The sequence below is a fragment of the Hylobates moloch genome, unplaced genomic scaffold (genome assembly GCF_009828535.3).
Source record: "Hylobates moloch isolate HMO894 unplaced genomic scaffold, HMol_V3 SCAFFOLD_14, whole genome shotgun sequence".
Lineage (NCBI taxonomy): Eukaryota > Metazoa > Chordata > Mammalia > Primates > Hylobatidae > Hylobates > Hylobates moloch.
The window spans coordinates 215,541-243,249 of NW_026652289.1; the positions used below are offsets into that span (position 1 = coordinate 215,541).

The following is a 27,709-nucleotide window of genomic DNA, read 5'->3' on the forward strand; positions in this document are numbered from 1 at the left end:
CGTGGGTATGTATATCATGACTCACACAAGTTTTTGGTAGGTTTGAAATATTTCACAATTAGAGAAAAATCAAACAAGAAGCAGTCATCCACATTCAGAAGTTTCTAACTCTTAAAAGACTTTCAAACTGAAGCCTGTGGCTAACTATATTGCACTTTCCAAGGACCAGAGAGTACTTGCTCAATATGAATGTCTGCCATATTTTCTACAGTACTCATGAGCTTATTTAAATTATTCCTTTTAACAGAAGTAAGACCCTGAACATGCATTCAGGACATATAGGTAGATAACAATGTCAGTGAAAGGCAACAAGACTCTTCCATAAAAATATAGCTCTTGGCTAACAAGTTTGTGTATAAATAGGTAACAAACCTTTTAAAATAGCAGGTATTTAACGGAAGAATGCTTTTAAGTATCACTTGGTGAGCTAAAACCACATGGTGATATAATTCTTACTAAACATTCATTAGAAAACCTAGACTAGCCTCGCAACTGAAAGGAGAACTTAGATATTATCCACTTCAATGTTTTTCCAACCTTTCAGCTGCACATCTTCTGTTCAACTGAACTCTTAGGAAGAGTGTAAGTGGAGAAGTGTCTCTGGTTGAGGCAGACATAGGGCTGCTCTCTGAGTGCCCACTTCCCCCAAACAACTGGTGGTACCTCCTATAGGAATACATCAGCAGACTCTGGAAAACCAATGAACACCATATCCTTTCCTCATTACCACCTCCTACCCTCCTCCACAACTTTGTTCAAAGGATGCGCTGTACATCTACTTCAGATCTGCTCCATTCCTATCTTCCCTAATCAGATAATCCTCACTGTTCTGATCCACTGTTCCGATTTCCCAGAATCTAGACTATGAATTCCTTTTCAATTTTGAAAACCTAGCAGGATGTGGGGGTGTGCAGCTATAGTTCCAGCTACTTGGGAGGCTAAGGCTAAATGATCACTTGAGCCCAAGCCCAAGAGTTCAAGACCAGCCTAGGCAACACAGTGACAACTCATCTCTTTAGGAAAAAACAAACCAAAAAACAAAAAAACCTCTTCAACCATTTCAATGAGATTTGGGGAAGTACAGTCATCTTTACCTGATGATTGGTCATGAATACTGACCCAGAAAATCCTCCACACACATTTCCCTTCCTCAGCTGCACAGATGCCCACACACATGTTCTGTCTCCTTCTTCAGTCTTCCCTGCAGTCTCTCCCGTCTCTGTCTTTCCCGTATTGATTTGGGTTCCTCAGAGTTTTTTCCTAGGCTCTCTCTGCATTATTCATTTCTCCTTATGGGGTAACCATATTCACTCCAGTTACTATCTATGTGCCAATGACTTCCAAATTACTAGCCTAGCCCTTTCTAGAAAGTACTAGACTCATATATCCAAATGCACTCTGGGTCCCACCACTCAGATCTCCTAGAGCAGCCTCACACTCCTTTTGTGTTCCACGTCTTCATGAGCAGCACCATCATCTCCCAGACAGGTGTTTCAGAAACTCCAGAGTCACCCTAGGCGCTCCTTTACTGTGCACTTCACACAAACACCTGCTGGCTCTACTTCTGATTGCCGTCTCCATCCTATTGGCTCAGCTCTGTCCAGACCAGCAAAATATCTTGCCCTGGATTACTGCAACGGGTTTTTCAAGCTAACTTTTCTGTCCCCCAATTTCAGACTCCTCCAATCTACTTTTCACATACTGCAGAACAATCTTTCTAAATCAAAGAGGGAGACAGAAAGAGACAAAAGAGATTATGCAGAAATGTTTTGTTAATACATTTTTTTAAAAGGTGGGGCGGTGTGGGGGTACTGCTGGCTCCATCATTTATTAAAGAAGACCTGTTTAAAGTAAAGCACCTGGCCAGGCGCAGTGGCTCACGCCTATAATTCCAGCACTTTGGGAGGCCGCAGTGGGTGGATCACTTGAAGTCGGGAGTTCGAGACCAGCCTGGCCAACATGGTGAAACCCTGTCTTTACTAAAAATACAAAAATTAGCTGGGTGTGGTGGCGCACGCCTGTAATCCCAACTATTTGGGAGGCTGAGGCAGGAGAATTTCTTGAACCCAGGAGGCGGAAGTTGCAGTGAGCTGGGATTGCGCCACTGCACTCCAGCCTGGGTAACAGAGCAAGACTCTGTCTCCAAAATAAAATAAAATAAAATAATAAATAAAGCACCCAAGAAAAACCACCCCCATAGCCCCCCCCCGCCCGCCTTTTTTTTCCTGAGACATGGTCTCACTGCGGCACTCAGGCTGGAGTGCAGCGGCATAATCACGGTTCACTGCAGCCTCAATCTCAAGCAATCCTCCCACATCGGCCTATCAAATAGTTGGGGTTACAGGCATGCACCAATACACCTTGCTAGTTTTTTTTCTTTGTAGAGACAGGGTCTCCCTATGTTGCCCAGGGTAGTCTCAAACTCCTGCCCCACCGCCTTTACTTAAAAATAGGAAACTGGCATCTGTTTTCAAGATTCACTGAGTTCTTGAAATGTGTACACATATTTTCACCTTGCTCATTTTCTCCCCTTTGTCGGGAGCAGTAGTAGGAATAAAATGTATTTTCATGGTATTTCTTGTTAATAGGAAGTCTTTATGCAGAGCATACACTTTGCTGTTGTCCAGTACAGTAGCCACTAGCCATGCACGGTTAAATTTTAAGTAATTAAAAATAAATTAAATTGAACAATCAGTTCCCTCATCCCACTAGCCACATTTCAAGTATTCAGTAGCCACATGTGGCTGGTGGCCACCATGCTGGACACCACAGAGCTTTCCCATCGTTGCAGAAAGTTCTGAACAGTGCCATTCTAGAGGCAACAGGTACCAGCACCCCTCCTGCCTTACTCTTGGTCACCTCACACATCCACAACACCCAACCAGCCACAGGGAAGAATTTGAGTTTGTTTCAGTCAGTTTGTCTAGACTCCAGAGAATCCAGTCCAAATTCCTTACTAGGATGTGTGAGCCCTGCTGTAAGTTAGCCCCTGCCTTCCCTCCTCTACCTGTGGGACACTGCCTGGAATTCCTTGGCCCACTCAACTTCAGTTCACCTCCGTCTTCATGTCCATCCCGGCTCCTCCTCCACCCTCTTCACAAATGCTTTCAAAACACAGCTCAAGGAAACCTTACTTCCTCTACTGGCCCAGCTCGCGCAGTGCTGATGATCCCTCCCCTTGGGCTGACTGGGTCCTGTACACATTTCATGATATTGCCACTATTTACATGTCTTTCAGCCCCCGCTAGACTGTAAGCCTCCTGGCACTCAGTCTGTTGAATGTTGTTAAACAACAGGATGACACACTGAGTGTCCGTCTGTTCAGGCTGCTGTAACAGAATACCAGAGTGGGCGACTTAAACAACAGACATTTATTTTCTCACAGTTCTGGAGACTGAAAGCTCAAGATCAAGGTGCCAGAGGGTTCATTTCTGGTGAAGCCTCTCTCCTTGGCTTGCAGACAGCTGCCTATGTCTTCACATGGCCTTTCTATGCACAAATATCCCTGGTGTCTCTTCCTCTTCTTATAAGGACACCAGTCCTATTGGATGACGGCCCACCCCCTTGACCTCATTTGATCTTAAATATCTCCTTAAGGTCCAACCTTCAAATATAATCCACTGCGGTTAGGGCTTCAGCATACCAACAATTGTGTCCTTTTGTTTCAGAGACTTAATTTAAAGGTTCTTTACTAAAGATACTGCAGAAAAAGTTCTAAAATCTGAAAGAGTGTAAAAGTTCTTTGTCTGCTTTTTCCAAAATGGTACTCTTAAATTATGAACAGTTCAGTGTAGAAAGAAGACACAGGATTTCTATTCTTTCCTTATAGTTGATTAATTCAAAGTCTGAAAGGAAGCCCCCGCATGATCACTGTCTCCCAGCTATAATTTTAGCTGCTGCCTTCAAGAACCCAGGAAATCCTAGGAACAGAGGCCATGCATTTCCTGTGTGAAAAGGGAAGGGAGACCCTTGGGTACATTACTCTAAGTGATAATCTATCAATACACAATAGAAGTAACAGGTATTTTTAAGTGTTGTGTCTTCACTGACTATACAGTTTTCTTTGCTAAGCAGTGTATAATTTCCTAGTCTTTTTAATAGACCAGTGCAATACTGAAAATGTCAGCTAATTTAAAGGTGTAAAGATTGGGCCACAAGGATTATGTTAGTCCTACCCAGAAGCAAGCTCACTGCACAGCAAAAATTAGTTTTAAAAGATTTACTGGGATGCTGATAATGCGGGAGGCTCTACACATATAAGGGTAGGGGGAATACGGGATAGCTCCGTACCTTTCTCTCAGTTTTGCCGTGAACCGAAGACTGCTCTTAAAAAACAAAAACAAATAAGGCCAGGCACAGTGGCTCATGCCTGTAAACCCAGGACTTTGGGAGGCCAAGGCGGGAAGATCGCTTGAAACCAGGAGTTCAAGACTAGACTGGGCAACGTGGTGAGACTCCGAATCTAAAAAAACAACTTTAAAAGTAGGCACGGTAGAGTGCACCTGTAGTCCTAACTACTTGGGAGGCTAAAGCAGAGGATAGCTTAGCCCAGGAGTTTGAGGCTGTAATGAGCTATGATAGTGCTACTGCACTCCAGCCTGGGGAACAGAGCGAGACTAAATAAACAAAATATTTATTGGCAGAATAAAGTTTTCCCATTAACTTAACCCTAATTCATTTCCTTCCTTTCTCCAGTTATACCATAGAAGAGTGACCAAATGATAAGAATTCTTTTTTTTTTTTTTTTGAAACAGAATTTTGCTCATTTCCCAGGCTGGAGTGCAGGGGTACCATCTTGGCTCACTGCAACCTCTGCCTCCTGGGTTCAAGAGATTCTCCTGCCTCAGCCTCCCGAGTAGCTGGGAATACAGGCACCCACCACCACGCCTGGCTAATTTTTTTTTTTTTTTTTTTGAGATAGAGTCTCACTCTGTCATCCAGGCTGGAGTGCAATAGTGTGATCTCTGCTCACTCCACCTCCTGGGTTCAAGCAATTCTCCTGACTCAGCCTCCTGGGTAGCTGGGATTACAGGCATGCACCACCACGCCCACCTAATTTTTGTGTTTTTAGTAGAGACAGGGTTTCACCATATTGATCAGGCTGGTCTTGAACTCCTGACCTTGTGACCCGCCCACCTCAGCCTCCCTAAGTGCTGGGATTACAGGCGTGAGCTACCGTGCCTGCCCGCCCCCCCCCCTTTTTTTTTTTTTTTTTGAGACGGAGCTTCGCTCTTGTTGTCCAGGCTGGAGATTTGCAACGGCACAATCTCGGCTCACCACAACCTCCGCCTCCTGGGTTCAAGTGATTCTCCTGCCTCAGCCTTCCGAGTAGCTGGGATTACAGGCATGTGCCACCATGCCTGGCTAATATTGTATTTTTAGTAGAGATGGGGTTTCTCCACGTTGGTCAGGCTGGTCTCGAACTCCCAACCTCAGGTGTTCTGCCTGCCTCGGCCTCCCTAAGTACTGGGGTTACAGGCGTGAGCTACTGTGCCCAGCCCATTTTTTGTATTTTTAGTAGAGATGGGGTTTCTCTCTGCTGGCCAGGCTGGTCTCGAACTCCTGACCTCAGGTGGTCCGCCTGCCTTGGCCTCCCAAAGTGTTGGAGTTACAGGCGTGACCCACCGCACCTGGCCTGAATTCATTTTTATACTAAATAAATGTATATCACATCAGCCAAAATAATACATTAAAAGATTAAATATATGATTTGAAAAACAAAACTGCAGCTCTTGAATTCTTTTTTTTCAAAAGATGGAACACGTACCCTGGCCCCTGACCTGCCCTGATGATGAGAGAAGCAGTCACACGTGGCTAATGCTCACTGAGGACACACTACATGAAAGAGAGATGTGAGAAAATGCCCTTGAGGGAAAATGGGGAGGGAACCAGTAGATGTTTGCCAGGGGAAGAGGAAAGGCAGGCTGGTCGGACAGAAAAAGTCTTAGACTAAAGGCAGCACTAAGAAAGTTCCGGCCAGGCCAATGAGTCCTTGAGACAAAGTTCTCATCAGGACTCCTGGGAAAGAGCCTTGGTATTCCTGCTACAGGAAGCATAGCCTCAGCTTGAGGGCAGTGTGGACCCACAGCATGGCGATGAGGCCATCAGTGGATTATGCCCTCATGGGCCCCAAACAAACTATTAGATTAGATGTAAGTCATCGAGCTCCACACCAGTGAGGCCTCTCCAGCTTAGCCTGGATCCTACAGGAGGACAGGAGCAACAGTGCACTTGTCTCAGTCTCCTCTAAGTTTTTTCTTTCTGGTCACTTAAAGCAACAAGGACCACATTCTGATTCAATGGCTCCCTGAGGCACAGATCTAACCTGCTGATGGGTTCACTGAATTAGAAAAACTACTGTAAAAAAGCTAAGTTTGAATCCATTTACAGAAGATTCTTTATTTGAAACTGAATAAACACTACGTGAAGTTTTCACTTTTATTAATTCAATAAGCATCCATTAAAATGCCTAAAATGTGCAAGGTGCTGGAGACAGAAAGATGAGCAGATCAAACCTTCCTCTTGAAATGTTCCCTGTAAAATGATATAGAAAAGACAAGCAAACAAATAATCATGAAACCTACAAGAGTAATACAATGAGTTTTAAAAGGTTACAGAGCACAGGCACTTTATTCTGTGAAGGCTGGGGAGAAGGGGGCTTTAGTAGAAGGCAGAGCCTCAAACAGAAAGTGAAGTTTAAACTTAAGCGGTGAAAGAAAGGAATTAAACAGGTACGGAATAGCTGGCAATGAAGCATGTTTAAAGTTTTAGGATATTAAAATTGAAATCACTGAAATTTCTTTTTTTAAACCAACATGATTAACCTGTAAGAACTTGTGCATACTTAATGCATAAATTTTGATGAGTTTAAAGGTAAGTATATCCCGGTGAAACCATCACCATAAACATAAACATCATCTCTAAAAGTTTCTTCCTTTCCTCTGTCTGTGATAAGAACATTTAACATGAACTCTACTCTCTTAACAAATTTTTAAATATACAATACAGTATTGTTAATTATATGCACTATGCTGTACAGCAGCTCTCTAGCAGTTACTCATCCTGTATAACTGAAACTATGAACCCTTTGATCAACACCTTCCAGATTCTCCCACCACCCCAGTCCCTGGCAACCACCATTCTACTCTCTGCTTCTATGAGTTTGACTATTTTAAATTCCTGATACAAGTGGGCTTGTGTAGGATTTGTTCTGTGGCGTTTTTTTTTTTTTTTTTTGACAGTGTCTCGGGGAGTGCAGTGGTGCAATTTCAGGTAACTGCAGCCTCCGCCTCCCAGGATCAAGCAGTTCTCCCTGCCTCAGCCACCAGAGTAGCTGGGATTATAGGCGTGCACCACCACACCCAGCCTTTTTTTTTTTTTTTTGAGACAGTCTCACTCTGTCACCCAGGCTGGAGTGCAGTGGCACAATCTCAGCTCACTGCAGCCTCCGCCTCCTGGGTTCAAGAGATTCTCCTGCCTCAGTCTCCCGAGTAGCTGGGATTATAGGTACATGCCCCCATGCCAGGCTAATTTTTTTTTTTTTATTTAGTAGAGGCGGAGTTTCGCCATGTTGCCCAGGCTGGTCTCAAACTCCTGGCCTCAAGTGATCCGTCTACCTCGGCCTCCCAAACCGCTGGGATGACAGGCGTGAGCCACTGCACCCGGCCCTAATTTTCGTATTTTTTAGTAGAGATGGGGTTTCACCATGTCACTCAGGCTGATCCCAAACTCCTAAGTTCAAACGATCCACCCACCTCGGCCATCCTCCACAACCTCCCAAAGTGCTGGGATTATAGGTGTGAGCCACTGGGCTCAGCTGGCGCTGATATTTTTAAAGAAACTTAGAAATCAAAATTTTGTACAAAGACACTTGTACTGGGATAATTTACTATGCAAAAACAAAAAACAAAAAACAAAAAAACCTAAAGAGGGTATTCCCGAATCACGAATAATAAATTTTGTTAGTGTAACATACAAGCAACTAGTCAGTAAGTATAACTTTTAAAGATTTTCAAACATGTTTTATAAATTGAAATGCCTGATTGTCCTTACATACACAAACTGAAATATTTATTAAACTAGGCAATAGCTTTAAAATGTTACAAAAAATATAAAGAAATAGATGACGACATCCATGTCTTTCAGCTACTATGTTCTAGTTATTCAAGAGGCTGAGGCAAGAAGATCATTTGAACCCAGGAGTTGAAGGAAGCAGTGAGCTATCCTCACGCCACTGCACTCCCACCTGGGCAACAGAGCGAGACGCTATCTTAAAAAACAAACAAACAAAACTAATACTGTGAATTTTTTTTTTTTTTTTTTTTTTTTTTGAGACAGAGTCTCGCTCTGTAGCCCAGGCTGGAGTGCAGTGGTGTGATCTCGGCTCACTGCAACCTCCGCCTTCCGGGTTCACGCCATTCTCCTGCCTCAGCCTCCCAAGTAGCTGGGACTACAGGCGCCCACGACCACGCCCGGCTAATTTTTTGTATTTTTAGTAGAGACGGGGTTTCACTGTGTTAGCCAGGACGGTCTCGACCTCCTGACCTCGTGATCCGCCCTCCTCAGCTTCCCAAAGTGCTGGGATTACAGGCGTGAGCCACCGCGCCCGGCCTAACTCATTGAAAATTTTTAATAATAAACTGACTAGATATTAAGGTAAATAATATTTTTTACTAAAAATAAAAGATTTCTGAAAACAAAAACATTTAGTAAAAAGAGGTATTATTTTACATGTTTGCAAGTCGCTTTAACTCTGGCTTCAGAGAAGACAATATGGATTCTCATACCTGCTCCTGTATCCAATCTGTTGCACTGTGTGGTTTTTTGGTTGAAGTCTATGAATCAAATCCTTTTTCAGAGAGACATGCGGTTGGAAAAGGGTGGGGTGTCTCAGCAGCCTTTTCAGATCACTGTGGACATTCTTCCTTGATACAACATGAAAACCAGGCAAGGGGTAGTCTCTTAAAAAAAATAGTTGTGGCCAGGCGCGGTGGCTCAGGCCTGTAATCCCAGCACTTTAGGAGGCCAATGCGGGTGGATCACGAGGTCAGGAGGTTGAGACCAGCCTGACCAACATGTGAAACCCCATCTCTACTAAAAATACAAAAATCAGCCAGTCATGGTGGCATGTACCTGTAATCTCAGTTACTCAGGAGGCTGAGGGAGGAGAATCACTTCAACCTGGGAGGCAGAGTGGTTGCAGTGAGCTGAGATTGCGCCACTGCACTCCAGCCTGGGAGACAGAGCAAGACTCCACCTCAAAAAAAAAAAAAAAAAAAAAAGTTGTAATGTAGAATCTATAACTCTTATCGGTGAACTTCTCATATCATTACATTAAAATCCATTGGTCTATCTTCTGAATGAAACTTTTACCCACGCACTATGACTTTGTAACGTGGTGCAATGGTGAGCTGGGAAATATCAGTTCACAGAATTATGTGGATCTTCCAAATGCTGACACATTTAATTATATAATATCAAATACTCATTCATTATGTTGTCACCAATCTCATCAAAGAAGTCCTTAACTATTGAGAAACTGTCAAGCTCACTGTAGCAGATAAAAGTTTTTCAAAATTTTGATTTTTGCTTGAAAGCACAAATATTATCATTGGTCATAAATTGTCAGTTATTTCCTCTCATTTATTTTCCAGAAAATGTCCACCAAATACCCAAGTCTCAATAACTGCAGATTGTCTGCTACCCACTTTTTCAAGCAAAAATGGCATTTCACAATAAAAGCCGCTAGTTCGCTTTGCAACTCAAACTACACAATTGCTGTTTCTCAAAACAGGCACTATACCTCCTTGTGCAGCAAAAGTGCTTCACGCACTTCCCATTTCCTCAAGTAAAGACAAAAGGCCAAAATTTTTTTTAATTTTTACTGCTTCATCAGGGTCTGTTTAAGTGAAAGCAGCCCTTTTTGTTGTTTTAAAACTGCAAGTGGAGAGGTAGTGAATAATATAATGACTATTAGGGCCACTTGGAGTCCCTGCCTCAATTTACGTTAAAGTGCCAGCAGTTTTCCCTACTATTGCTTTTGGACCATACAAGTGTCAACACAGTGAAAACAGAAATGGCATTTTAGTATCATTATAAAAATATTCTCCCTCTGCCTCCTGGGTTTGAGCGATTCTCCTGCCTCAGCCTCCCACGTAGCTGGGATTACAGGCACGTGCCACCATGACCGGCTAATTTTTTTTTTTTGTATTTAGCAGCAACGGGGTTTTGTCATGTTGGTCAGGCTGGTCTTGAACTCCAGACCTCAGGTGATCCACCCACCTCGGCCTCCCAAAGTGCTGAGATTACAGGAGCGAGCCATCATGCCCAGCCATAAATCTGACTTTTGACCGCTGAAATATTACCTAGGACGCAGTGGACACTGAATAATTACTGCATAAGTGAAAACAAATACAAAAACAAAAAGCAGCAAGAACTCCAAAAGAGGGGACAAATGATACGGGAGTCCTGAGAAAGCAGTCACATTAGAGATGATCAAGGAAGGTTCAAAATAAGAGGGTGCTTTGAATATTCCCTCAAAGTTTCTTTTCAGCAATTTATTCTATATTATAAAGATCCTCACCATTCTTATCCACCATTCAAACGAAATTCTGCTTTCCTGAAACAACAAATATTGGTTCAAATTCTGAATTGTGTTCAGAAGAATTATCATCATTACGTACCACGTAACTAAAGTGCTCTAGAAAATAATTTAGATGCTGTTCCAGGAGAACTTCCCTATCTCATATTCTGACATTTGTTGTGTTTTCTTGAAGAAAAAAAAAAAAAGACATGAGTATCAAGAAAAAAAGAAAGAAAAAAACTCAATGCCCAATGCAGCAGTGTTAAGAGGCAGAACCTTTAAGAGATGATTAGTGGATTAATGCTGTTATCGCAGGAATAGGTTAGTTATCAGGAACGGGTTCCAGACAAAAGGATGAGTTTGGCCCCCTTCCTCTCTGGTCCACACATTCTCTTGCCTTCTCACCTTCCACCACGGGATGACACGCCAAGAAAGTCCTTGCTAGATGCTAGTACCTTAATATTGGACTTCCACCCTCTGGAATTGTGAGAAATAAATTTTTCTTTGTAAATCACCTATATGTGGTGTTCTGTTATAGAACACAAACACAAAATAGACTAAGATAGAGAACATTTGAGCTGGCCTTTGACAGATGAGCAGAATCTGAACACGAGAACCTTTTTCTTTTTTTTGAGATGAAGTTTCACTCTTGTTGCCCAGGCTGGAGTGCAATGGCGCAATCTCGGCTCACTGCAACCTCTGCCTCCTGGGTTCAAGCGGTTCTCCTGCCTCAGCCTCCCAAGTAGCTGGGATTACAGGCATGCGCCACCATGCCCGGCCGATTTTTTGTATTTAGTAGAGATGGGGTTTCACCACGTTGGTCAGGCTGGTCTGGAACTCCTAACCTCAGGTGATCCACCCGCCTCAGCCTCCCAAAGTGCTGGGATTACAGGCGTGAGCCACCGCACCTGGCTGAACATGAGAACTTTTATATACCACAAAATATTCAAGAAGCACAACAAATGTTTATTAACACAAAGGTAATGACAGGCTGTCATTTTGAAAATTAAGAATTATGGGCCGGGCGCGATGGCTCATGCCTGTAATCCCAGCACTTTGGGAGGCAGGTGGATCATGAGGTCAGGAGTTCAAGACCAGCCTGGCCAATATGGTGAAATCCTGTCTTTAGTAAAGATACAAAAAATTAGCCAGGCGTGATGGCGTTTGCCTGTAATCCCAGCTACTCAGGAGGCTGAGACAGGACAATCGCTTGAACCTGGGAGGTGGAGGCTGCAGTGAGCCAAGATCGCGCCACTGAACTCCAGCCTGGGCAAGAATGAGACTCTGTCTCAAACACACACACACACACACACACAAAATTATATCCCAGATTTTAGAAATTAAAGACAGTTGAAAAGGAAAAAAGCTTTGTGAGAGAAGTCTCTTCCTGTATACCCACAGAGTTTTTTACCCCTTTTCATTTTATTCCATCTAGACTAGAAGTCCTCCATTGTTAGAACATAAGAAATCAAGAAAAAGACTAAAGTTAAAGCTATGGAATAGACCTATTAACCAGAATAAAGTAATTGGAATGGGATAAAGGTAGCCTATTGTGTAGGAATTTCCTCTCTAACCCACTGCAGTCCATTAAAACAAAGAACAAAATCCCACTGTCCGTGTTTTTAAAGCAGTTCAGCAGCAATAGCTCCAAGACATGTACAGCACTGGTGTGCCAAAATCAGCTGTGAGGTGTGTCCAAGGTAATTTGCTACAGTAACAGGCAAAGCACAAAGGTTTGGGAATTAATCCTTTTTTAAATATCAAGGTTATACCTCTAATGATCTCACTTTCATCAATGAACATCCTGATAGGTTTTCAGGAACCACATGTATCAATTCTTCTGTATGTGCTCATGATCGGGGGGCAGGGGGTCTAAGAAGAGTATGATTCCATGTACTTCTACTCTTCATCTTCATCTTAATCTGAAGCAGACTCCTAAGTCAAGAGGGCAAAACAGCCAGAAAAGTTAAGGAGCAAGAACACAACTATGCCTTATTTCCCTCTTGGGAATCTGTAACAGAAATTCGGCAAACCTGCCCTATGGAAAGAAATCATAGCATTCTACCAGAACTTTCCCTCAGGGCCAACGCCAATCACTATGGTTGATGATGAGAATGCAGTGAGGATGTTGGAGAATAAGGCCAGGTGTGAGGTATGAAGAAAGGCAGAGGGTACTTTCAACAGGCTGAGGGGAAGGCATGCAGGATTTTCTAGATTATTCAGGTGTCACTCATTACCAGTTTCTGTTGAAGACAGCATCTTTGTCACTGTTAAGCTTCTTCTTCCTTCCAACCTACCAAGCACAGTGACAACTCTAAGTTTTAGGCAATTTCTCACTCAGATAAATGTGAATGCTATAAAAAAATTACACTATTTTGACAATATATAAAAATTGTAACAATGAAATACTAACGTTATTTTAGGACTATAACTCATTACTAATATCTCCCTTTAATTATATAAAACACCTTACCAGTTTCAAAGCATTTTCACACACACTATCTGACTGAATCTTGACAATAAACCTGGAATGTCAATAAAGCTGGTATCCACCCCCTTTTACAGGTAACTAAACCCAAGTTTAGAGACATTATAATTCATTGGAGATTCACAGACACTTTGCAAGATGCCCGCCACTCTGTGAAGATGCCAAAAATCTGCCTAAAACAAAGTCCTTATCAGTAAGCATCTCCAAATCCAACAGGGAGACCCCATGTCAACAACAACCACAACATAAACTACAGAAGCCAGCATTAACCTGTGGAAGCACCCTGGAAGCAGGTCCACGTGTGACTGTGCCTAAGTAATCACTGACCTATTTTGGCCAAAAGAAAAGTGTCAGGCCAGTCTAGGAACAGGGAAAGAAGCCAAGAAGCCAGAGCTTCCACCTCCTTGGCTGCCACTCTACTACTCTGTTCTCTGCTGTCTTTTCCCTTTAACACTTTTTTTTTGAGACAAGGTCTCACTCTGTCTCCCAGGCTGGAATGCAGTGACACTATAAAGGCTCACAACCTCATCAGGTGATCCTCCCACCTCGGCCCCACAAGTAGCTGGGACTACAAGCACACACCACCATGGCCAGCCAATTTTTTTTTTTTTTTGGAAGAGGCAGAGTCTCCCTATGTTGCCTAGGCTGGTCTCAAACTCCCGGGCTCAAGTGATCCTCCTGCCTGGGCCTCCCAAAATGCAAACATAACAGGCCTGAGCCACCATTTCTGGGCTTAATACTTTTTTTGTTCACCCCCTTTCTCAGCTGAAGCTATTTTTCCAGGTTCCTCTCCATGTTACATAATCTTATACCTTTACTTACCTATACATCCCCTACATATCTCTAAGATGACAATAGCATAAATGGATCCAACAGATAGGAAACATTTCTTTCATTTAAGTACTTGTGTTCTGTCGCACAAATTATAAAGTTCTTTGAGGAAAAGATTCAATTGTCAATGCCTAGCAAGCACTCAAACACAACTACAAAACAACAAAAAATTGAGGGAATAATGAATACATTGGAGCAGAAATTAGGAGCAATATGCAAAAATATGTTTGAAACGTATAGAATCTAAACTGCGTATATGTGATTTTCCCTAAAGAGCCTTAACAAATGCAGTACAGTAGATCTTGTCAAACCCATTCCTAATTTAAGTTTGTCAGACCGCCTAAGAGCATCTAACCACAAAGAATTCTCAAATCCATCCATTTCTTTCTTTCTCTTTTTTTTTTTTTTGTGAGAGAGACAGGGTCTCACTCTATTGCCCAGGCTGCAGTGTTCCAGTGCTCAAGTGATCCTCCTGACTCAGCCTCCCGAGTAGCTGGGACTACAGATGCACACCACCATGCCCAGCTAATTTTTTTTAATACTGTAGAGACAGTCTTGCTATGTTGCCCAAGCTGTTCTGAACTCCTGTCTCGAAGCCAACGTGGCCTCCCAAAGTGTTGGGATTACAAGCATGAGCCAGTGTGTACTCAGCCTGTACTTCCATTTTCAAAAATGTGCCACAAGCCAGGCACGGTGGCTCATGCCTGTAATCCCAGCACTTTGGGAGGCCAAGGCAGGCGGATCACCTGAGGTCAGGAGTTCGAGACCAGCCTGGTCAACATGGTGATACCGTACCTCTACTAAAAATACAAAAATTAGCTGGGCGTGGTGGCAAGTGCCTGTAATCCCAGCTACTCCGGAGGCTGAGGCAGAAGAATCATGTGCACCTGGGAGGCAGAGCTTGCAGTGAGCCGAGATCACGCCATTGCACTCCAGCCTGGGTGACAGAGCAAGACTCCGTCTCAAAAAAAAAAAAAAAAGTGCCACATATCACAACATTGTTAAAAATCTGAATGCTGAATTCAAAATAGTTGCAAGTACATGTTGTATTATATGTAAAACAAGATCACAACAGCATCTACCTCCGTAAGGTTGGTAAGGATTAAATGACTTACTATATGCTAGTGCATATTAATTAGATGTTTTGAGAAATAACCACTCCAGACCCAGCAAAATGTTATCAATCTGAAACTTAAATTAGGGATAATAAGATTATTAAAAAATGGATTCTTAACTCTTTCCCAATGACAGCCGAAAGGAATATCAGGACACAGGCCTTGAAAGGGATAACATCCAAATGGGAAATGCCACCCCACCACCTCTGAAGCCAGATTACTCCAGTCTATTTTTATCAACCAACCATTTATAGGACTTTTTTTTTTTACTTTAAAAAATTCCATGAGGGGGCTAACAACTCCTAAGTATTATGTGCTTTGCATATATTAAGGTATTTTAGCCTCATAACAATCCAAAATGGAAAGTGCTGGTATAACCCCACTTTATAGATAATAAAATGAGGCACAGGGTGCAGCTGCTAGAGTATCAGGCGCGCAGCAAGGGCTCCCAGCTCCAAGGGAAGTAGCTGCCTGCGGACAACGGGCGCAGTCATCCCGGTGAAGCCCAGACCAAGCCCAGACCTACAGCCTTGAGAAAAGCGGGGCTCACAGCGTGGGGCAAAAGTGGTCATTCCTTTCAAGATTTTCACACCTGTGCAAACGACCCAGTCAAAGCCAGTCCTTGGGGTCGGATCCCATTGGGGGAGCAGCTGGGGATAGGGAAAGGTCTCCAGAAGTTTGGCAGGGGTCCCGACGTGGGGGTCCAGGCGAGGGTCTCGGGTGCAGGGCCGTACTGGGGTCCTGGGGTGAGGAGTAAGGGTCCCAGGTGTGAAGGGCCCGGGGGGAGGAGTCCTTGTATGGGGGAGGGGTCCTTGTATGAGAGGCGGGGAGTGGTCCCCGGTTTGAGGGGCCGCGCGGGGGTCCCGAGGCTGAGGGTCGGGAGTCCGGAGGGGCAGCGCGGGGCTCCCAGGGTGAAGGGCGGGGTCCCCGGGGTGAGGGGCCGCGCGGGGTTCCGGGGGTGAGGGGCAGGAGGTCCCGGGGGTGAGGGGCGGGGTCCCGGGCGTAAGGAGCTGCGCTGGGGTCCCGGGGGTGAGGGGCGGGAGTTCCCGGGGGTAAGGGGCCGGGGTCTCGGGGTGAGGGGCCGTGCTGGGCTCCCAGGTGAGGAACGGTGTCTCCGGGGCGAGGGGCAGGGTCCCGGGGTAGAGGAACCCGGGTCCCCTTGAGGGGCAGAGGTTCCAGGGGCGAGAGGCCGCGTGGGGGCCCCGGGGGTGAAGGGCGGGGGTCCTGGAGTGAGGGGCCGCGCGGGGGTCCCGGGTGAGGGCGGGTCGCGGGGGTTGAGGGCTTACCTTCCGACAGCTCCAGCTCCAGCTCAGCCAGGCTCTCCCGCACCTCGGCAGGCAGCGGCGCCGCCTCCAGCGGGCACCCGCGGTCAGCCATGGCCAGGCCGGCTAGCGTCCGGGCAGAGGCTGGAACCGGACCGGGCCTGGCGGCGGCAGCGCAAACCTCGGCTACGTAGCTCCCCTCAGGCCAGCAACCTACATCCGCCAGGCGAGGAGCGGGAGGCGGCGGGGCAGGGGCGCGGCCAGGGCGGCAACGCACCCGCGCGGGCACGAGCGCGGATGGCTCCTCCGCGCCGCCGCCGCCCCGCGCACTCCTGAGAGCCCGCCTGGCCCTACACGGGAGCGCGTGCGCGGCGGGAAGGGCGTGTAGCGAGCGCGCGTGCGCAGTGGGTCTCGGGCCTGGGCTGCCCTCCCGGCCCCGCCCAGCAACACCAGAGCCTCGCTTCCATTGGCCCCGAAGACGCGTCGGTGCCGCTCCGGGCACCCATTGGGAGAGGCGGGAGAGCGCCGCTCCCGACAGGCTCTGCGCTGGGCCGGCTTGAGGGTGGCGGTCCTGAGGCGCCTACGTGGGGATGACCAGCCCGTGGGCGTTGGCGCTGACTCCTAGGCGCCGCTGGTGGCCCCGCGCGCGGCCCTCCCGCCCGCCCCGCCCCTCTCGGGGCTTCTCCTTGGTCCCCGCGCCATGGCGTGTCCGCGTTGACCGCTGTCTTCGCTTTCGAGCTGTGCTGATCGCGAACGCTCGCTGCGCAGTCCGTGGTGGCGTCGAGGCACCTTTCTCGTGCCTTTACCTGTGTTCACTCCTTTGCTTTAAAAAATAGCCCTAGAAGTACACATCGTCGGCCCCGAAGGAGCCCCAGCAGCCATGTCGGACCGCGAGGTGACCTTGGAGGGCGGGAGGACGGACGAGGGGCCTGGTGGAGCTGGACTGAGAGGGCCCCGCCGGCGTCCTGAAGGTCCTGCTCCCCGAATGTATGGGGGTGTGTCTGACGGTGCGAGGGTGGCTGTGGCGGGGCCTGAGCAGCGTGTCCGTGCCCCGAGGCCGCCCGCCTGTTACTGAGTTAGGCAGGAGTGCCCGAGTCTGGCGAACTTCAGCAGTTCTTGTTCCGGAGCTCCACACGAGGTTGGCCAAAGCTTTGCGGGACTTACATACCCTTCTTCCTCCGTCCAGTCCTGCTTCCTTCCCCTTCCTTTCACAGGTGTTGATACCATGTCAACATTCTCGTACCCCAAACTCAGTCGCAGCATCTGCTTCTGGAGAAACCATTCTGCAGCATTAAACCTGGTGGGAAGATGGGATTCGAGGCTGCATCACTCACCAGTGGTGAAGTAGGAGGGTGAACTAGTGAAATGGAATCCACGAGTGGGTGAAGAATCAGACATTTCATATATGGTGGACGTAGTAGATAAAAGGAAGGAAAAGGGGATTGAATAGCTATTGCTCAGTGCCGCCGAGTCTCTTAAGAATAGTGGTCAGCTGAAGGCAAGCAACAAACAGTTGTAAGCCAGTGAGTCTGTCCCGTTGCATATAGAGAAGCTCCATTTACTGCAGCAGGTCAAAGACAAGAACCAGGCCCAGGAATTAACATCCCTGTTTGACTGAACTCCAAAAATAGCAAAACACCCAAACAAGGCAATACTCTTCCACTAAGTTTGGATCCCTGCTAAGAAAAGATGAGGCCGGGCACAGTGGCTCACACCTGTAATCCCAGCACTTTGGGAGGCCAAGGCGGGAAGATTGCTTGAGTCCAGGAGTTCAAGACCAGCTTGGGCAACATGACAAAACCCCATCTCTACTGAAAACACAAAAAATTAGCCGGGCATGGTGGCCACGGCTGTGGTCCCAGCTACTTGGGAGACTAAGGTGGGTGGATCACCTGAGTCCTGGAACTCAGGGCTGTAGTGGGCTGTGACTGCACCACTGCACTCCAGCCTGGGCAACAGGAGTGAGACCCTGTCTTTAAAAAAAAAAAAGCCCGTCATACATGGGTTGGAGATAACCTGGGTAGATGCCTTCAAAGGTTTTGACTCCCCAAACTGCCTTAAACCTTTTTTTTGTAGACAGTGTCTCACTCTATTGCCCAGGCTGGAGTGCAGTTGCTGGATCATGGCCCACTGTAGCCTCAACTTCCTGGGCTCAAACGATCCTACCACCTTAGCCTCCTAAGTAACTGGGACTACAGGCATGTGTCACCGTGCCCACATAACATTTTTTATTATTTGTAGAGGCAAGGTCTTGCTATGTTGCCCCGGCTTGTCTCAAACTCCTAGGCTCCAGTGAGCCATCACACCTGGCCTGTCTTGAACCTGAATCCTGTCGGGGTGGCTCACCTCTCCTACTAACCTGGCACTACTCCTCCTCCCTCCCCCCACTTAATGCACAGTAGATGTATAATTATGGTTGTTTCTTTTGCATTATTCAGCTGGAAACAATGAGATAGAAAAGAGAATATAGCTCCCTCCCCCTCAAAACAACTGTGTTATTAGTTTGCTGGGGCTTCAGTAACAAACTGGGCAGACATTTATTGTCTCCGAGTTCTGGAGGCTAGAAGTCTGAGATCAAAGTGTTCACAGAGTTGATTCCTTCTGGGGCTAGGAGGGAGAATCTGTCTCATGCCTGTCTCCCAGATTCTGGTGGTTTGCTGGCAGTCTTTGGTTCCTTGGCTTATAGAGGCATTGTCCCAGTCCTGCCTTTATATTCACATGGTGATCTTGTTGTGTGTGTCTCTCCAGACGAAGGCATAAATAACACATCATTGACAAAGGTCATTAGACATGGGCTTCTTTTTAGAAGGACACTAGTCATACTGATTAGGGCCCATTCTAATGAGCGCATCTTAACTTGTCTACAAAGACCCATTTCCAAATAATGTCACGTTCATATTTACCAGGGATTAGGGCTTCAGCATCTTTTGAGGGGGACACACTTTAGCCCATAACAAGCTGTACCACCCAGCCAACATGTACTGACAGGAGCTGGGAAAGTTTGGGGCTGGATTATGAGGGTGCTTGATGAAGGGAGCTGGAATGTAAACTTGCATAGATGTGTTTATTGAAATACGCGATTTAGCACCTTGGCAAAGACTGTCTGCAGACTTCCTGCAAGGATGGCTCCTAGAATGGTGGTATAGCTACTGCTACCTAACAAATTACTCCACACTTAGTGGCTTAAAACAAGAATCATTTATTATCTCTAGGTTACTGTGGGTCAGACATAGTGGGGATTGGTTATCTCTATTCCACAGTGTCTGAGGCCTCAGCTGGAGCAGTTCAGAGGCTAGAGGTTGGAATGAGTGAAGGTTCATCTGCTCGAATGTCTGACAGCTGATACTGGAAATTGGCTGCAGCCCAGATTGGGGATGTCAGCCAGCACACCCCTACATGGCCAGTCCCTGTGGCCGAGGCTTCCTCACAATATGATGGCTGGATTCCAAGGGCAATCTAAAGACAAAGGACAAAAGAAAGCTGTATCCTTTTTGTGAACCAGCCTCAGAAGTTGCATACCATCACTTCAGCTACTTCCTCTTTGGAAGAAATGAGTCACTAAATCACCCATATTCAAAGGGAGAGGAATTAGGCTTCATCTTCTAAAGGGAAGAATATCAAAAAATTTGCCAGTATATTTTTAAAATACCACACTTGGAAAAAGCCATGGGCCATGGTAAGCAAAACTGAAATGGCAAAATTGCCATGGCAGACAGTGGTGGAAGGGAGTGAAAGGTTCAGGGGTGTGGGCATGCTGAAATTTATATGCTCCGTGCATCTAGAAGACATTCGAGATGATCATATTCCACATGAAGGTGTAAATAACACATCATTTATAAAGATCATTAGACATAGGATGATGAAAGGGGCACCGATGTCACTAAAATATTCAGTGATGGCTCATCTCTGTAGGCAAGAATGACAATAGAAAGGCTGTTCCAGAACTTGGCTGGGTGATAGCACTGGGGATGATGGGATCCTGAGACAAAAGAGGCCATTCTGGGACATAATGGGGACCAAAGAAAAAAACCCAAGAAGCCAAAGGCAACACAGCTGACAGAAGTCAGAGGATTGCAATTATAGTACCAGCAGGGTCTGAGTGGCAGCCATGGGGGCCTCACCTGTATGGTTATAGAACTGGTTAATAAACATGGCGTCCCTGGAGGCAAAATAGATGGGCAGCTAAGAAGGGTACTACTCAGCTGGCAAAAAAAAAAAAAAAAAAAATCCATCCAGGCACGGTGGCCTGTGCCTGTAATCTCAGCATTTTGGGAAGCTGAGGTGGGAGGATCACTTGAGCTCAGGAGTTCAAGGTTACAGTGAGCTGTGGTTGCACCACTGCACTCCAGCCTGGGCAACGCAGCAAGACTGTCTCAACTGAAAAAAATAAATAAAGATGCTTGTCCCAGTTTTAAAAAATCAGGATTCCATGCCCAGTTTCTGGAACTAAGCCAGTTTTCAGAAATGGAAACATTACTTGAGAGGTGGCCAAACACCAAGAAGAAGGACCTATAACAGTACAAGTACACACAGAAATGAATCCCCAGGTACTTTTCCAAAGGGTCTGACAGCAATTTCTTTTGATAACTACATCCTGGAGAAAAGCGATTAGCCGAACATTTGGAAGACTTGTGGACACAGGGTCCAGATGCCTAGAGTATTATCCCCTTCTGTTAGGGTGGCTGCATGTGGTGGCCAGGTAATTGATGGAGTTCTGCTAAAGGTCCAGCTTACAGTGGACCCATAGACCTAGTGGACTGATCTAGTGATATTTTCTTAGCCTTCGAGTGAATAATTGGCATTGACATACTTGGCAGTTAATGTCATTCCAGGTCCCTGACCTATAGAGTTAGATAACAAAATGGAAAAAGCCAAACAGAAACCTGAAACTGTCCCATCCCCTACCAAGATTATAAAACAATTGTCCCAGAGTGGGAATGGCAGAGATAAGTGCCACTTTTAAGGATCCAAGTGATGTAAAGTGGTGGTTACCAACATTTTTGTTTAATTTACCAGCATGACCCCTGCAGAAGTCACAAGGATCCTGGAGAATGACAGCCTACTCTATTTGCTGTCAACCAGTAGTTGTTTTGGGTACCCTGTTGCAAACTCATCTAGGAAGTATCCCTGGCCAGGCGCAGTGGCTCATGCCTGTAATCCCAGCACTTTGGGAGGACAAGGTGGGCGGGACACAAGGTCAGGAGTTCAGTCTGGCTAACATAGTGAAACCCTGTCTCTACTAAAAATACAAAAAATTAGCCGGGTGTGGTGGTGTGTGCCTGTAATCCCAGCTACTCAGGAGGCTGAGGCAGGAGAATCCCATGAACCTGGGAGATGGAGGTTGCAGTGAGCCGAGATCATGCCATTGCACTCCAGCCCAGGTGACAGTGTGAGACTCTATCTCAAAAAAAAAAAAAAAAAAAAAAGTATCCCTAATAGCCTCTCTGCCAGATATGGTAGGTAGTTGTTGACTAGGTGGATTTGTTCTTTACCTGTCAGGGATCAAAAACATTTTGCATTTGCGTGGAATTAAAATACAGTTTTGCCTGAAGGTTATATTACTTCTCTTGCTCTCCGTCATAACCCAAAGAGATCTGGACCACCTAGACATCCTGTAGAATATTACATTGTTCCTTTACATCAGTGACATGTTGATCAGCCAGATGAGAAGTGCAGAAGGTCCTGGAGACAGCTGCTCCAGAGAGTGGCATATAAACCCTAAAGGAATCTAGGAGCCTGCTACATCCTAACATTTTTAGGGCTCCAGCGGTCAGGGGTGCTCTAGGGCATCCCTTCCAAAAGCGAATGAATTATTGCTTCTTGCACCTCCTGCCATTAAGAAAGCAAGACACTTGTTGGTTCTTGAGCTAGTTCTTGCCTCAGGTTGTGGAGGCAGCATATCCCACACCTGTGAATATTGCTCTGGTCCAGATACTAGTGGAGTTGGGAGATTGCCAGTTTTGGAAAGCGCCCAGAACTGGAAAAGTCTGTACAGTAGATCTGGGTTGTGATGAAGTAATGCTATGGCCTGGGCCATATAGTCTAACAGGTATGTTTTTGGTGTTATTAATGGTGCAGAATGATGTAATGTAGAGATTCTGTCATGCCACCTGGAGCAGAGGATTGTATGCATTTGTGGGGGGGCGGGGTGTGTAGATCTATCTTCTGGTGTTCTGCTTGTCTCTGATAGTGATGGAACACCTGACCATAAGCCACCAGATGACCATGCAGCCAGAACTGCCTGTTAATGTGTTAAACTACCAAGTTATAACATCAGTTGGGACCGGCAACAGTCCCTCATAATATGGAAGTAGTATATTCAAGATTGAGCATGAGAATGTACAGAGGTTACCAAATGAGCTGCAGAGCACAGATGGCACATGACTTCCAGAGCTGTTGGATCAGCCACAATGTCATTTCACACCTGTGACCGTGTGAGGGGGCCCTTATAACCAGTTGACAGGAGTAAAAATTGTGAGCATGGTGTATAAATGGGTTGGCTCAGTATGAGTTCAAAATGAAAATAGCAGCTACATTACAGCCTCCTCAGGGGTGACCTTGAAAAATGGTGATAAGGGCATATCCTCTCGATAGGCAGAATTTCAGGCAGAGCTCCTGGTCATCCACTTTTTTGTGGAAGAAGTAGCCCGAGGTGAGAATATACATGGAGCCATGGGCAGTGCTAGAGGGCCTGGGTAACTGGTTAAGGGCCTGGAAGGAAAACAATTGGAAGTTGGAGATAAGGAGGTGTGTGGTAGATTTATGTGGTCAGATAAATTGGAATAGGCATGAAGTACGATGTTCTTTGTATACAATGTTAATGCCCACAAGACAGCATCCATGAAAGAAGTATCTTTTATTGGCTACTGTACTACTGGCATGATGGGCACATGGACAAGGTAGCCAAGGTGATGGAGTTGGAGGCTGTTCATGGGCCTAACAGCATGGGTTCTCTAACCAAAGCCGATCTACCCAGGTTTGGTTAATATCTAGCTGCCCCTGAATATCTAACCTGCCAGCAAAAGAGACCAATGTTAAACTCCCATTGTGGGTCACTTCATCAAGGAGCACAAACATCCAGGTTTACAGAGGTCTTTAGACATAGTCCCTATTTTATAAGGAGAGTTTACTGTATTGGAACTCTCCCGTCCTGGAAGGGCTGGTGGTTCACTTTTCATAAGAATAGTCTCATATTCCAGATACGAGGCTTGTCTTTTCCTACTCACAAGTGTCAGCCAGAAAGGCTTAAGGAGTGTTTGTTTCACTGACATAACCACATAACATTTCAAACGAGATTCACTTTATAGCCAAGGAAGTGTAGTGTCCATGGGCCCTCCTGCCTGGCAGAGCACTGGGACAACATGCTAAAGGCACAGCCTCCCAAAGGCGTGAGCCACTGAGCCCGGCACTGAAGACTTCCTTGAAACCGTTCTTTGCAATCTTTCTGTTATTGACCAGCTGGACAGTCCGTAACTGCACAGGAATGCTTGCAGATCAGTAAATTCAGACACCTTCCTTTCCACATAAGATGGACCACCAGCTGTACCCTCCCAAGTTTTGCCAGCTGGAAATCTTCAAAAATCCAACCCTAAACTAGGTTGTAGTGTAGCAACTATCTTTTTGTTTGTTTTTTGAGATGGAGTCTCACTCTTGTCTTCCAGGCTGGAGTGCAGTGGCGTGATCTCAGCTCGCTACAACCTCTGCCTCCCGTGTTCAAGTGATTCCCCTGCCTCCGCCTCCTGAGTAGCTAGGACTACAGGCGCCCACCACCACGCCCGGCTAATTTTTTGTCTTTTAGTAGCGATAGGATTTCACCATGGTGGCCAGGATAGTCTCAATCTCCTGACCTCATGATCTGCCTGCCTTAGCCTCCCAAAGTGCTGGGATTACAGGTGTGAGTCACTAGTGTAGCAACTATTTATGGTTCATGCTGCCATACTGTATGGATCCATTGGTAAAACATACCTGTATTTTTTCGTGTTCTGTCAACTGGTCTTAGGGAGCGTCCTGTGAAACCACAGATGTAGACTGAGGGGGTGTGAAGTAGAAAAGGCGGCAGCATGCGTTTGGTCACTCACTTGGGTCACATACTTATGCCTTCTGAATCTGTTCAGGCATAGTTTTGTGTATACTGTTTCCAGTTTCAATGAAATGCTGTTGTTTATGTCTAGTTTAATGATTTGTTGTATAGGCTATCTCCTGTGGTATGCCTCATGCTTCTGTGGGCTGTATTGGGATCAGAGTCTTGGAGGTCTGCAAGTGAGGTGGTATTGTTGGGTTTTGAGAATCAGCATCTCTGTGAGGCACTGTATTTATTCTCACACTGCTATAAAGAAATGCCTGAGGCCAGGTGTGGTGGCTCAGGCCTGTAATCCCAGCACTTTGGGAGGCCAAAGCTGGTGGATCACCTGAGGTCAGGAGTTCAAGACCAGCCTGACCAATATGGTGAAACTCTGTTTCTACTAAAAATACAAAAATTAGTCGGGCGTGGTGGCATGCACCTGTAGTCTCAGCTACTTAGGAGGCTGAGACAGGATAATTGGTTGAACCTAGGAGGTGGAGGTGGCAGTGAGCCAAGATTGTGCCATTTAAGCCTGGTGACAGAGCAAGACTCCATCTCAAAAAAAAATGCCTGAGACTGGATAATGTATAAAGAAAAGTATATTTGGCTCACGGTTCTGCAGGCTGTACAGTAAGCATAGTGGCTTTTCCTTTGGGGAGGCCTCAGGAAGCTTCCAATCATGGCAGAAGACAAAGTGGGGGAGCAAGGCACTTCACATGGCTGGATTAGGAGGCAGAGAGAGGATGGAGGTGCCACACACTTGAACAGCCAGATCTCGCAAGAACTCATTCACTGTCTGAGAACAGCACCCAGGTGTTAAACCATTCATGAGAAACTGTCCCCATGATCCAATAACCTCCCACCAGGTCCCACCTCCAACATTAGGGATTAGAATTCAACATGAGATTGGGCAGAGACACAGATCCAAACCATATCAGGCATCCATCCCAGGTGCAGTCATTAAAAGTTTTCTATTCAGGCTTTTGAGGTGATTGTGGTGGGGCCCCTTCAGGGTGGGGGCTGGACAACAGAGGACCCAACGTGATTGGAGGGTTAGGATTTTCAGCCCCACCCTCAGGCCTCTGGAGAGGGGAGGGGGTTGGAGTTTAAGTTCAATCGTGATCAATAATCCAATCCATCATGACTATGTAATGAGGCCTTGATAAAAACTCTTAGCCAATGAGGCTTAGGGAGATTCTGGGTTGTGCTGTGTTGTGGGAAGTCAGGGACCCCAAACCGAGGGACTGGCTGGAGCCGTGGCAGAGGGACATAAATTGCGAAGATTTCATGGACATTTATCACTTCCCTAATAATACTCTTATAATGTCTTATGCCTGTCTAATCTCTTAATCCTGTTATCTTCGTAAGCTGAGGATGTATGTCACCTCAGGTCCACTGTGATGATTGCGTTGACTGTACAAATTGATTGTAAAACGTGCATTTGATGAGATCAGGAGATTGAGACCATCCTGGCTAACACAGTGAAACCCCGTCTCTACTAAAAATACAAAAAATCAGCCGGGCGTGGTGGCAGGTGCTTGTAGTCCCAGCTACTTGGGAGGCTGAGGCAGGAGAATGGCCTGAACCCGGGAGGCGGAGCTTGCAGTGAGCTGAGATGGCGCCACTGCCCTCCAGCCTGGGCAACAGAGCGAGACTCCATCTCAAAAAACAAACAAACAAAAAGTGTGTTTGAACAATATGAAATCAGTGCACCTTGAAAACGAACAGAATAACAGCGATTTTTATGGAACAAGGGAAGACAACCATAAGGTCTGACTGCCTGTGGGGTCGGGCAAAAAGAGCCATATTTTTCTTCCTGCGGAGAGCCTATAAACGGACGTGCAAGTAGGAGAGATATCGCTAAATTCTTTTCCTAACATAGAATATTAAGACCCTAGGAAAAGAATTGCATTCCTTGGGGGAGGTCTAGAAATGGCTGCTGTGGGAGTGTCTGTCTTACGCAGTTGAGATAAAGACTGAAATACGCCCTGGTCTCCTGCAATACCCTCAGGCTTATTAGGGTGGGGAGAAAACCACTCCCTGGTAAATTTGAGGTCAGACGGTTCTCTGCTCTTGAACCCTGTTTTCTGTCGTTTAAGATGTTTATCAAGACAATACATGCACAGCTGAACATAGACCCTTATCAGGAGTTTTTGATTTTGCTCTTTGCCTTGTGATCTTTATTGGCCTCAGAAGCATGTGATCTTTGTTCTCCCTTTTGCCCTTTGAAGTATGTGATCTTTGTGACCTACTCCCTGTTCGTACATCCCCTCCCCTTTTAAAGTCCTTAATAAAAACCTGCTGGTTTTGCGGCTCAGCTGGGCATCACGGTCCTACCACTATGTGATGTCACCCTTGGCGGCCCAGCTGTAAAATTCCTCTTTGTTCTCTTTCTATTTCTCAGACCGGCCGACACTTAGGGAAAATAGAACCTACGTTGAAATATTGGGGGTGGGTCCCCCCGATAGTGCTGGGAGGGCAGCACGCCTGCAGTGGACACAGAAGCTCTGGGCCCCATACTTGTCCTGCTCACCTCTTCCATTTGGCTGTTCCTTTGTTGTACCCTGTATAATAAACTGATAATCCCAAGAATAGTACTTTGCATCATTCTAGTAAATTATTAAACCTATGGGGGTGGGGCTGAAAACCCCACAAACTTATGAATTGGCTGGGCAGAATTGGGGGTAGGCTGGGAACACCACTTGTGGCTGATGTCTGACATGGAGACTGAGTCCTTAGCTTTTAGGGTCTGTGCTGACTCCAGGTAGTATCAGAATTGAAGAACTAGGCTGGGTACTGTGGCTCACACCTGTAATCCCAGCACTTTGGGAGGCCAAGATAGGATCACTTGAGCCCAGGAATTCGAGACCAGTCTGGGCAACAGGGAGACCCCCATCTCTACAAAAATAATTAAAAATTGAAGGACTTTGTCCTTAACTTGTGGGAACTGTGTCCATTCTGACTCTAGGTAGTGTTAGAATGGAACTGTGGGACAGGTAGCTCCTGTTAGAGAATGGTGTCGGAAAAGGAGACAAGCCTCCAGCAGGTCAGGGAGGCGGCAGCAGGCAGCATGAACAGGGAGCTCAGGCTCCCATGCAGTTCTCCAGCTCTGCTGTCCCCCTGCATCTATCCATTCCTATTCTGCATATTAATTTGCTTTTCCTGCCCAACACACATTTGCAGACTTCCCAAATTCCTAATTCATCATCGCTTCTACCCAGAAAACTCTTCTGACAGCAAGTGTGGCTCTAAGCACGTGGTTGTACGATGCCCTCATCTTACCCCAAACTCCTGTCAGTCAGAAGTAGCTTGCTTAGTGGATGGTGGAAAGGCCTCCTGAAGGCTCAATTATGATGCCAGATTGGAGAC

At 46.1% G+C, this 27,709-nt stretch overlaps 1 protein-coding gene and 1 long non-coding RNA gene across 7 annotated transcripts in view; both read right to left on the reverse strand.

The window, feature by feature from the left end:
* The window catches only part of DIP2A (disco interacting protein 2 homolog A), a 109,767-nt gene extending 93,133 nt beyond the window's left edge, over nt 1–16,634 (reverse strand). For 4 of the 6 annotated variants that reach the window (XM_032174545.2, XM_032174544.2, XM_032174541.2 and 1 more), the window contains exon 1: nt 16,303–16,634. In XM_032174545.2, the coding sequence (XP_032030436.1) occupies nt 16,303–16,393 (91 nt within the window). In that variant the 5' untranslated portion in view covers nt 16,394–16,634. The remainder of the gene's footprint in view (nt 1–16,302) is intronic. The other 2 variants (XM_032174540.2, XM_032174547.2) reach the window with 1 other exon arrangement.
* On the reverse strand, nt 6,099–13,365 carry LOC131381128 (uncharacterized). Its single transcript, XR_009209611.1, has 4 exons — nt 13,056–13,365; nt 12,820–12,875; nt 12,355–12,517; nt 6,099–6,534 (listed from the first exon to the last, which is right to left on the reverse strand). It is a non-coding gene; the product is annotated as an uncharacterized LOC131381128 (long non-coding RNA).
* Nucleotides 16,635–27,709: the final 11,075 nt, after the last annotated feature.